This window comes from Cydia pomonella, chromosome 11 (genome assembly GCF_033807575.1).
Source record: "Cydia pomonella isolate Wapato2018A chromosome 11, ilCydPomo1, whole genome shotgun sequence".
Taxonomy (NCBI): domain Eukaryota; kingdom Metazoa; phylum Arthropoda; class Insecta; order Lepidoptera; family Tortricidae; genus Cydia; species Cydia pomonella.
In genome coordinates, this window is record NC_084713.1 from 15,780,299 (window position 1) to 15,793,616 (window position 13,318).

At 36.3% G+C, this 13,318-nt stretch overlaps 1 protein-coding gene across 1 annotated transcript in view; it reads left to right on the plus strand.

The window, feature by feature from the left end:
• LOC133522976 (D-beta-hydroxybutyrate dehydrogenase, mitochondrial) overlaps positions 1–13,318 on the plus strand; it is a 118,517-nt gene that overhangs the window by 78,138 nt on the left and 27,061 nt on the right. The window contains exon 4 of the mRNA XM_061858478.1: positions 5,902–6,105. Coding sequence (XP_061714462.1) covers positions 5,902–6,105 — 204 coding nt within the window. The remainder of the gene's footprint in view (positions 1–5,901; positions 6,106–13,318) is intronic.

The following is a 13,318-nucleotide window of genomic DNA, read 5'->3' on the forward strand; positions in this document are numbered from 1 at the left end:
ATACAGGATAAATCCATCAGACAGAAATAAGGAAAAATACCATACGTTGCGTAACAGATGTAACACTGTTTGCCGTGATGCCCAGAGACGCCACATCCACTCTTCCATTGAAAATGGCGATCCTACTAAGACCTGGAAATTCCTTAAGACATTAGGAGTAGGTAGATCTCAGCAATCCCCTGTAAATAACGATGTAGATCTTGATTTACTCAACCAGCATTTCTCCGCTTCTGCTACTTTTAGTGGACCAGCCAAAACTCAGACTCTCAACAATCTCTCTAATTTCACAACTTCTGCCTATTCTCATTTTTCTTTCTCAAAATTTTCCGAATGTGACGTTAAGAAGAACATACTATCGGTATCCTCTAACGCTGTTGGCGTAGACAATGTAAGCCGTAATATGATCCTTCCGCTCCTTGATCTCCTTGTTCCTATCATTACCCACATCCTTAATAGCTCCATTTCGTCCGGTGTTTTCCCAACGCTTTGGAAAGAAGCTCACATAATCCCTTTACCTAAAAAGTCTAAACCTTCTTCTTTTTCTGACTACCGTCCTATTTCCATTCTTCCCTTTCTTTCCAAGGTTCTAGAGCGTTTAGTCCATCAACAACTAACCTCTTATTTAAATAGATATAGCCTCATGAACCCTTTCCAATCCGGTTTCCGTTCCGGTCATAGCACGGTTACATCGCTTATTAAAATCACTGATGACATCCGAGCGGGAATGGATAAAAGGATGGTAACGGTATTAACGTTGTTGGATTTTAGTAACGCATTTAATACCGTAGATTTTGACATTCTCATTGCAGTATTATGTTCCCTTAATCTATCACCTCCGGTTCTTCAATGGTTTAGAAGTTACCTTGTTGGCCGTCGGCAGAGAATTAAGGTGGAAGATTCTCATTCCTCTTGGTGCAACACTCTTGCCGGCGTTCCGCAGGGTGGCGTTCTATCACCACTTCTCTTCTCGGTTTTTATTAATTCAATCACTAGTAACATTGTCTCTTCTTATCACTTGTATGCTGATGATTTACAAATTTATTCTCAGGGTGTGCTTGATGATCTACCATCCGTTATTAATACTACAAATAATGATTTGGAAAATATTTTAGACTGGAGTCATCGCCATGGTCTCATTGTCAATCCGTCTAAATCGCAAACAATCATTATAGGTAGTTCAAAATTAATCTCCCGAATAGATTTTTCCAACTTACCTACGATTTTATTTAACGGCACACAGATCCCTTATTCTTTTCAAGTTAAAAATTTAGGCATCATTATGGACCGTACTCTATCTTGGGTTCCTCAGATCAATGAGGTTAGTAGGAAAATGTTTGCTGCAATAGGATCGCTACGGCGGCTTCGTAACTTTTTACCGCTCGCTACCAAAGCTGCGCTTGCTCATGCTCTGCTTCTCCCCATTTTAGATTATGCGGATATCAGTTATCCCGATCTTACTGAAGAACAACTAAATAAACTCGAACGTCTTCAAAATCTATGCATCCGGTTCATTTATGGCTTGCGAAAATATGATCATGTCTCCTATTACCGTTCGCAGCTCAAGTGGCTTCCCATACGTTTGCGACGCAATTCGCATATTCTTGCTCACCTGTACGGTATTTTATTCAACCCCTCTACCCCACTCTACTTGAAGGAGCGCTTCAAATACCTCTCTTCTTTGAGATGCTCCCAAAATTATATGCTTGCCCAAATTTCTTCTTCTTCAAAATTCTATAACGATTCTTTTACCTTCAAAGCGATTCGGTTATGGAATGCCCTGCCGTCTGAGATAAGACATGCTAAATCGCTCCCCATTTTTAAGGCTCAACTCAAAATACACTATCTGTCCCTTCCTCAAACTCGTTAATCATTCGATTCAGTCTCTTTGATTCTGTGTTGTGTGAAATATGTATGTATATGTTTATATATATATATATATCATATTTATGTATATATTTATATGTTATACATATATTTGTGCTGTTTTATTTTTTTCCTCTGTTCTGGTTCTCCATTTATATTTGCTACCCTTATACATATTTCTTCCTTACAGTAATTTCTACTACCTGAAGGTTGTCTGGAAGAGATCGCTTTTTAGCGATAAGACCGCCTGTTGTTGCTTAGTTTTTTATGTTAATTACTGTATTTAATCATGTTTTCGTTGTGCACAATAAAGAATATTATTATTATTATTATTATTATAATTCCACCCAATCTAGCTTAGTGCTTTGGATTCATCACTACATAGTCCTGCCATAAATCCTTTCTTAAAGTTAATTCTCTCTAAAGATTATGATTTGAAAGTTAGTTAATTGAGTTTTATACTCTTAAGAAAGGAAATAATAACGACCATTAAATATAACTTAATTTTAAACTGTCGCGTTTTGTACACATATTTAATGTCATTAACGATTTTATCCGACGTTTCAGCTGTAGTCACTGTGATAGCTGTGGTGTGATGGCTGGCTGAAACGTCGGATAAAAGATAAAATAATTAAATTTAATCGCGTTAGACCCGTAAATGATATTAAATACAAAGATCAAAAGCCTAATAATGACTCAATGATATTGCCCTCGCCTCAATACCTCTTGTTAAAGAGCAAGCGATTCGTCCCTCGCCATGGGCCAATAGTTGCCTGAAAATAATGAAACATGTTTTGTTCAGCAATATGACATTCGTATTTTTGTAATTTTTTATTAAGTTACCCATATTTGTGCCATCGTTCATACATTTTTTGTCTGCATAAAAAGCTAAAAAAGCGGCAGAAGTAGTTCACAAAGTTCTATAAGGCTGTCATCCCCGTTTAGCTATTTTATGGTTTTGTGAGAAAACCACGATGAAAGGGTAAATTGAACCCTGGGAAAAAGTGTTCCTGCCAGAATGTTAAAAAATACCTTATCAAACGCTTATGTTTAAAAAATTTATCACATCTTATTCCAAGATTAAAATTGGACATTTAAATGAAGGTCATATCGAGAATACGAAAATCCTACTCTTCCAACCTAATGATATCATATCATATATCCAAAGTTTATTGGGGCAATTCACATGATCCCGGCAAGCCAATATTACATTCTCTGGATAAAAAGTATCATGTACTTGTAAGGATCTTAGAGAACAAGGTCTGTTTTACGCGACACATATAGGTATTAAGTAGTTTGTTATAAAAATCTTTAAAGGCTAGAAATTTCCGACGGAAGTGGTGAAAAAGTTGTTCCTACGTGTTTTTGAGGCGTGTCGCTCGATCGCTCGCAGAAGATGGCAATATCGCAGAATCATTAGGTATTTTTTAATTTATTAAATACGTGAGTGACCCGTTGTAACATTTAATATGTTTGTATCTCATGAAAGTTTTGTTATTTTTTATTTTACTTATCAAATAATTTACTTGATATGTACAATTGGATTCAATAACTTGTATTTGATAATTTTTCTGTACAGTTCACGGAGGGACATTTATGGTTAGACTAGGTAAACAATAGGTTACGTAAATTAAATTAACCTCTAAGCCATTTTACATATGTGAAGACACACCGTGGCGTTATTTATTACTACATGTGGTCAAGATTGCCGAACGAGATTTTAAAATGTATTTATTATATCAACCGGCAAGCACAAAGCGCTTAATGCGGAGAAGGTTTTCTATCAAACCGTTACAGTAGTTACTTTTTTATTGTAATCCGAGAATATATGGACCGCGAGCCATGGCCAACTCGTCAAGTACTTTTAAGGGAGATGCATCACAAAGCCGTCGTGTCAACGACCAACGTGATACTTATAAATTAGCAAGAGTTTATTTATACAGCTTATAAGATAGTCACTTTCCATCTGGCTTGCCGACCGAACGACGTACAGTCAATTGTAAAAATATGGAGGCACATAAGTTGTCGGTAAGTGGTCGGTCGTATGTCGGTGAATTAAGATCTATGGGACATATTTTTGAGCAAGTTGTGTGGACCCATATTTTACACTTGACTGTACATTAAATATAAGAATAATTCCAGGCTGTTCTTATCGTGCGAGTTCAGAAAAGTAATTTTCGCGGGAGTTTAATCTCTAGCTACATCAATATTTTGTCTCCGTAAACATCTATAACATAAATGCCATCAAAATCGTTGGAGCCGCCTGTAACTCGAAAAATACATTTACAAAATACATTTTACAAAAAAAAACTCCTTATTAAATCGAACATCAAACGATGGCCGTTTTCTGTTTTATCATAAAGCGAGGGTTATTTTTATAAAAAGTAAAAAAAAAATTATCCATGAGATCTATATAGGTGCCAATGACACGTTTTAGTTCACTTGGTATGTAATTAAGGTTATGATTTGCACTGGGTAGTTTTTACGTATCTACAGGCTATTTTATATTTGTTTATGTTACTCTTCTAGTATTAAGATTGTTGGTATAAGAACTAGCCAAGACAAATCCTAAACTTTAATTACATAGGTACCAAGTGAGCTAGAACTAGGCATCCATATTAGATCTTAGAAATAATCTGAATAGACCTCAGCGTAACCCAGTAGATAAATAGCTAAGAAGGCTATTAAAAGTTGGCTCGATATAAAAACATCACACTGCATACCTTGGCATCTGACGAGCAAAATTTAAAACATACGTACCTAAGTATATTTTCACAGTAATTGAGATAAAATTTCACGTGGTTCGCCATATCTTTTGTTCCCTTGTATTTTCCTGGTTTTAAGACCCCCTCCTCAAAGACATCTTACAGAGAACGGTAATTAATCTAGGTATGCTAGTAAAACAATGCAGCAGATTAAGAACTAACTTCTGCATGTAATAAAAAATATTTATTTAAATTTGAACTTTATTAGCTGTCAATAGAGTTGAATATCATATCAGCATGTATGGTTTTGTATGCGGTAAAGGGTTAAGATCGCGGTCATGGAATAGTTTAACCTCTAACGTTCCCGCGTCACGCATTACATCAAATGCCGTATAAAATATTCATTCAGCAGTTACCGGGAGGTCGATTCTCGAATAACAATTACGGCCCGATTCGAACTTTAAGATACGTCAAATATTAGGTCTAGATACGATATGGATCGGATATGTCAGTGTCACTTTTGACATCGACATATCCGTTTCGTCGTTTCTTCAAACAAAAACGTCACTTTTTACACTGACATATCTGATTCATATCGTGTCTAGACACGGTCTAGGTCTAGACCTAATATCTGATGTATCTTAAAATCCAAATCGGACCGTTAGGCTTATATTAATTTCTGCAGGACTGAAACCGCAAGAAATTAATCGCAATGCGTTCTAAGACTTAAAGGGATTGGCATCCGATTGGGTTCGCTTTAGATCGTTGGTGCGCATCGTTTCAGCTATTTCCGCGTTCTAATTGAAACGTCAAACGGCAGAAATGTCAGACCAACTATAAGATAGCTCGAAAGTGTTTGGAGATCTGAACAAGGATTCTTGTTTTGTCAAGGGACAATATAGGCTTCTTAAGATATTTGTACGCACCTTTTAGTTGTCGACTGCACCAAAAACGTTAGCCGGTACTGTTCCGTAAACTTTATTTTCGTGTTTAAGTAAATCTGTTATTAGATGCAACGTAACCTCGATCAATTCGATCGATTTTATGTGGCATTTTGCTGTCGACACAATGATGTCGATGTTTTGTCTTCGGAGGGTATACAAATCGTTATTTTTATAATCATAATTTTTTCTATAATTTGCTAGAATCTAGAACTGCTATTGGCTTATTATGTGTTACCTGTAGACATAAGAGAGGACGGTAAAAACCCGCGCGACGGCAATATTTTCTGTCGTAAGTTTCGCGCGTCATCATTTGTTTCCTTCTTATTTCCTGTCAGTTCACCCTTAAGAGTGTTGCTGTTAGTAAATAAATCGCTTTAATTGTTATGCAGGTGACAGCAGCCGGTAAAGCGGTGTTGGTGACAGGCTGCGACAACGTCCTAGGCAACGCCGTGGCGAGAAGACTGGACGACCTGGGCTACCACGTGTTCGCCGGCTTCCAGAGCAAGGCTGGGAATATCGACGCGGACATGCTGAAGGAAGACTGCTCCGGGCGGCTGCATACTCTGCAGTTAGACATCACTTCTGAGACCCAGGTATTTACCCCGGCCATCCAACAGCAATTGCTAACAGCTGTGAGATGCCGCTTCTATCGCTTTCAATTCCACTTCGGCCTGCTGTCTTACATACTCGATTTTCTGTACCTTTCTAGGGTTTTCTATATGTCTACTGCTTTCATGTCTAACTGAGACGATTGAAAAGAAGTTATTTTATTAGGCCAGCTGCGGACATGTAGAAGGGATGAAGTTGATTTGAATTCGCTATCGCTTTCAATTCCACTTCGGCCTGCTGTCTTACATACTCGATTTTCTGTACCTTTCTAGGGTTTTCTATATGTCTACTGCTTTCATGTCTAACTGAGACGATTGAAAAGAAGTAATTTTATTAGGCCAGCTGCGGACATGTAGAAGGGATGAAGTTGATTTGAATTATGTTAAGTATTAAAGCTAAAGAATCTTTAGTAAAGATTAGCTTTAGCCAAAACGAGTCTACATCTTTTCTGAAGACTTTGAAGAAATGTTGTATATGATAGTTCGCAAACGAGCAGACAACCCGCCTGATTGCAAGCGGTGATCGTCACCCATGGATATAAGCAACATGACAGGAGCCACTTAAGCGTTGCTGACCCTTGAGAACCCTAAATATCCGCTTAAGTTGCACTCAATCGCTTGAGATAAGAAATTGACAATTAATTACGGGGTCATACTTAAGTGTAACTTATAAAAACTTCTTAATTAACGATTACATGGATAGATTCTATATCCGGTTTAATTGATCGCGAGTATTGGATTAACACACTCTATAAGATATTAATGTCTGGATTTCTAAGGGATAGACGTCATCTGCGAGCGTAAGTGCGAACGTCTTGAATTAGAACAGGGTGATGTACGCCAAATATACCTTCCCCAGCCACGAAATATTACATTACAAGTAATCAATTCAGACTAAACTAAGCCTTATCCTCAATTATAATCTTCATCGTCATAGCGCTATTACGTCACAATCTATACGCTTTAAAACTACTGACTTCCCATCTTTATTTTATTATATTTTATTAGGTATACTGAACAGATATCATATAATATCACGAGAAACATACAATTGCATATCATGGCTTAAAAACTAGCACGAGATCTAAAACGAAATGTTACAAATTAATTGAACACCATATCATAGCTACAGTGAAAAATATCAGAGAACAAATAACTATCTAAACATTCCAATATAAGAGAGTAATAAACTTTACATTATAGAGATTAAACCTCACAAATGAGACAAACTTAGAGAGTCAATGCAGATGTCATCAGTCAATGAGAGCAGAGAAGAAGAGGATGTCAGCCAAGCATTTCTTAAACCTAGCAATGTGGGGGTCAAAAATATCAAAGCCCCTACCGCCCTAATCCGGCTATTAAATCATTATATTGGCGACATATTCTTGTATTGTATTATAGAATGAAGTATTGATTTTATATACTCTAAGACCGAAAAGTTTAGTGTTACGATCTCTAAATGTAAGTGAGTTAAAGGTAATGGATGATAACAGTGCTGCCAAATCAATTCTAGAGTGTATAATTTACATCGTACTTAGTTACACGATTATTCGTTTTAGTTAAAAGGTTACTCTGCTACTTTTATATGAATGTCAATCGAGATATATACAACTTTGGGCTTAATGCGCCTATTTCGATATTTCTCTAATACGATTGGTCGGAACGCCCGCTTTATTACGTTCTGTTCTCCAAGATCGCTATATCCAAGTAGCTCAGGCTTTTATCACTAGATGACGGGAACTCTTGTAATTCACGTTGTTAAAAGAAAGACGCAACATAACGTGCCTTCCAATTTGCGGAAGTGATCTCTTAGTAATCTCACTGCACTATTGTATGATATTTTTACTCTGGTCACGTTTCTTTACTTTTGTTTTGTGACTTAAAGGAGGCTACTGTAGTAACTTACTTCAGCCATAGAATAAATAACAGTACTACCATACAGAAAGGAAACTTCCTACAAAACCAAAGTTTGACAGCGATTCAGGGCCGAAACATGTTGTCCCATTCTAATGTATGGATCTATCCCTTTCGGCTAATTAGGGTTGTCAAAGTTCATGTAATTATCTTATCTGTGGTTGTGCACGCAAAGGAATGTCAATAGTCACTGGACGGCAAATGTATAAGACTTTGTAAGGAGGAAATTCAAGGGGTTGGTGATGAAAACGGCACTACTTTTCATCCCTCATCATCAAGTTTCTTGAATCCTAGGAGAACCACTACAAGAATCGGATGATACTGAAGTCAAACTGCGGCTTAATAATTATACATATAGAATTTTTCTAGAGAATTTCGTCTATATTATAAGAGAAACGAAAAATATATTATACAAGCCTAGCTAGCCCCACAGTATAAGCTCAATAAGGCCTCTGTTATGGCCACTAGACGACGACATAGTTATATATAATACTTATAAACATAGAAAACATCCATAACTCAGGAACAAATATTTATGATAACACACACAAATAAGTAAATGCTCTTAGTTTACACTAACCACCAGCCACCACTCAGGCCTTACACTTACTCGTTGCTCCTGCTTCGTAGGCAGGGTCACAACTGCGACTAGGAGGCCGTTTAAAAGAGTATCGTCATCAGAAACTAAAACAGAGTTCGAATTTTGAATTAATTACGCTAGAACACGATAAACAATTGAATGAGTTTCCTAATGGCAATAACAATTACAGCCGTTATGCATGGTAGAAAGGTAGAAAAGGCTGGGATGCTATGCTATTTCAGCTCATATTATTTTTCACTATTTTAAGCTTAGAAATGTGGCCGTGGTCGATACTTTAAATTTAAAGCTGTCTTGAGCCACACTAACACTAAATAAATCATACGGTTTAACTCGCGTATTTTTATTAACTTCCGTGACATGATTTAGAGAGCCTAGTTCTCCCTTTTAAGAATAGAATCGAATAGTATAGAATTAAAAATCACGAACATAGGTCTAAACAGTACCTTGAAACTTGTATAAAAAAAACTCCTATAAATGCCCAGTTTTATTTTTTTAACTCATTGATTACTTTTTTTGTTAAAACTCACTAAAAACATAAATTTAAAAACAGGCACGCACTCTCGCTGACGCTCACACTCACTTATCACTGAGAGACAAACCTGAACCTACGAGGCCTTAAATTGATTGAATTGATCAATTACTATGAAATTAACATGAGACTCACGCTATGACGTCACAAAATGTTATGATAATATCCCCTTATTTTGAGTTGAAGTTTTGATTATATTCTGGATGGATGACACACATCTCTAGAAACTCATAAATAGGAAATATAATAAAAACTCCAACTCAAAATAAGGGGATATTATCGAGTAAATATTGAGTATTTACTCGGTAATTACTGAAAGTACCCGATAAATACCCGTATTGACTCTTTTAGGTGGGTAAAATCGATTGCTAATATAATATTTAAACACATGAGATTTAAGAACTAAATTGATTTTTATAAAGGTGCAAAATTCAAATTTTCTATGGGACAATAACCCTTTGCACCTACATTTTTAAATTTGCCGCTTTTTTCTACTAGCGGAAATGGCTTGATAGACTATAAAAAGCATATAGGATGCTTAATTTTTGGAAAAAAATGTTTTTGGAAAACTTGTTATAATGCGTAGTTATCAATTTTATTTATTAATAAGAAGGTATTTACTTTAAAAATATGGGACTTAAGCTATATCGATCTTCTCGATAGCTGTATTCGCTATGTGCACGACTGTCGCGCAACCTAGCGTCCGCAAGTCTAGGGGAAAACGTCAATGCACTACATCTTATAAAACTACTCCAAAACTAAAAACTACTGAACGGATTTTCATACGACTTTCATCTATCAATAGAGTGATTCTTGAGGAAGGCTTAAGTATATAACTTGTTAAGGTTTTGTGTTAATTGATTGAAATATAACGATGTTGTTCTAAGTATTTTTAGGGCTCTATTCTAAAGCTAATTTCCCGATATTTTTTCATATTTTTAGGGTTCCGTACCAAAAAGGTAGAAAAGGAACCCTTATGGTGCGACTCTGTCCGTCCGTCTGTCACATTGCTAAATATCTCGAGAAGTACTTAAGCTATCGATGTGAAATTTTGAATGGTAATGAATAACGTTAACCCAAACATATTGGATGTGTAATTTTTTTATTTTTTAAGTTCCCAATATAAGGAGGGGGCAAAATTTTAAAGTTTAGTTACTAGGTCAAGTGGGGTATCATTTGAAAGAGCTCAAATTGAACATTACAAAACAATTTTTTTTTCATAGTGAAAAAAAATTTACTTATGAAGGAAAATGTTAAAAAAAATACCATTCCCCCCTTATCTCCGAAGTTTACGAATTATGAAATTTTACATAATAATAACATTATCATAAAGATTGTAGGAAAAATAAAATCAGACCTCTATCTTGATAACTTTTTTTTATTAAGAAAATAACATTTTGTAATTTAGTTTGCTACTTAATCCCATTTGCGGGTGTTTATTATACCTAGTTGATGAGATTACACTAAAGGCACCATCTTTCAAATAAAATAAAAATTATTGAAATCGGTTCACATGATAAACAATTATGCCTGAAAAACCAACATACATAGAGATCGCACAAATTAGTTAGCCAATTCGCCCATAGATGGCGCTGTACACAATTATATTAGTAGTATACTTCTGGTCAAAACTCTTTCATGAGAAAATTGAAAGTTTGTACGGAACCGGTGCGCGAGGTAAACGAACTCGTACTTGACTAGTTTTTTTTTTAACTTTGGTTCGAAAGCTATAGAGGGATAAACATTATTTCGGCCTTTAAAAACGGTTTTATTCCAAATATATTCAATTTACTACCGGACTGGCGGGATCTTGCTCAGCACAGGGAGGATTGGAAAGCTAGAGGGGAGGCCTTTGCCCAGCAGTGGGACACACAAATAGGCTAATAAAAAAATATATATATTCAATTTATTCAAAAAAGTTTTTAGAAAGATTTAAGTTATTTTTAAAGACGTGCAACACGTTGGTGGTTTCTGATTTTTTTTTTGTGACATTTAGTTACATGTGCCCCCCTTAAAAATATATTTCTTACAATTTTGAGTACTTAATTCAGTAGCGGCTTACAAAATACACCTTTATTTCAAATGTATATGCCCCTTTCAGCACTTTAAATAGTTTATACCTGGGTATAAACGAGTAAATACTAATTTGGGCATAAACGATATTGGGTATTTACTGGGTATTTACTCGGTAAACGGGTAAGTACCCGTGAGTATTTATTCATTACCCATCATCGATGATTGATTGTGTGTCATGATTGAATGTGGTATAAATAGTATAGGTATAGTTAGAGCTGTAGTATGTAATGTAGCTGTGAGAAAGGAGCCAGTTTATTCGAGCAGTAGTAAACGGACCATTCTTTACCCCTCACCTCATGTTAATAATTATAGGCAATGTTTTTTTTTTCAATAACCTTGGTAGTAAGTCTTGAGGCATTAAGTCGGCCATATGTGCAGTTTTATATCGTACAATTAAGTTTATATAAATAAAAGGAAAGAAAGTAGGAAGTGTAATTTCTGTACGGTAGTACTATTATTTATTCTGTGATGATGCCTTCAAAATCTGTAAATAATAGCCAACATTACGATAAACAGTTTTGTTACTATAAATAAAATTTCCTCGCTATATTGTTGACAGTCGCTACAGAAGCTGCCAGCTCTTCGATCTCCTGTGGCGTCTTACCCCCTTATTCATAAAATTTAACGGGCCTGGTTTAGTTAAATTATGTTTTATCCCTTTCTGATAAATACAGAAGTCAAAATAACAGACAAGACAAACGATTCATAGCTAATTCAGGCCAGCAACGCGTTCATGAATAACGCCGTAAGTCTTTTCGAAAGATATTTGGAGAGGCTCAGAGCGCCAGGGCCCCGTATTTTTCTACCCTGCGCTCTCCGCCGGCTCTGCCGCTGCCGCTGTATACACACGTTGAATCTCAAACCAGCACCGGTCCCATACTCTACGGTACATCCCATCCGGTCTCTTGCTGTCCGTTCTTGATTGTTCTGATCCTAAAGGGGCCTGAGGCCCGGAACTATAACTTCAAGTTCCGGGCCTCAGGCCCCTTTAGGATGCAAAGCGCTAAGTTAATCTTATAAATAATTTTAAAACCATAAGAGATAACGTTTGTATTTTTATTAGTTCAATTGGTAATATTAACCTTAATAGGTACCGATAATACGATCTTTAACAACACTTTCTCAGGAATAGTATAAATCAATACATCACCATCAGATACGATTCAAATTCAGAAAACACTCCTTATGCCAAAGGTCATCTGCGCCAACACAAGCGTTTCATTCGTATTAATCTCCCACGCAGTTTAAGGGGAGGGCTGACGCAAAATTGAAGTTTTTATATTAAATTGTTAACCATGAAAAAAGTCACAATAATCTAGACTATACTTGAAAGGGCAGACTCTAATCAAAACCTTAAAATTGTCTCGATAGAAGAAAAACACGATATTACGTCTAATTTTCGTTTATTTTGAATTGTATATCGTTACCCTGCATTCCAAAGCAATATAGTTTTAGTATAAAATATCTAGTGATATAGCTGAGGAATTTAACTATCAAAATATTAAACAGAAGCATACTTTAGAAGTTATTAAGGTAAAACATTAAAACCCGCGCGATCACCAAATCTTCCGTCTCAAGTTTTGCGCGGCGAATATGTTTTGTTTCTTTCAATATCCTGGCATTACGCCCCTTCTTGATTCTTGATTCTATTTGCATCCCTACTCGATGCGTCGAATGTCTGCACAAAGTCTTAAATTTTTGGCATATAGTCTTCCAAGGATGTCCACAACGAGCGGTTTCGTGCCGCCCTACTCAATAACGGCTATTCACGTCAGCGGCAGCACACAAACTACTGCCTTTCCTATCTTATTTATTTCAATAGGTATAGGTATAGCCTGTCCGATTTGTAAGATCAAGTTCGCCACACATTTACTATGGCGTACTTGATCTAAGAAAAACGGACAGACTATACGTCAAAATGGGGCCGGTACAGCCGTGTCTTGCACACGAATCGAGCCAATAGTGCAGTCTAACGCCACAAAGGTTGATAAAAGCGACCGGGCCGTTATCCCCTTCGATGGGTTTTTGAAGGGGTATTTCGTAAGGCTTTGCTTACCAAAGCCGTTGCTAACTAAAAC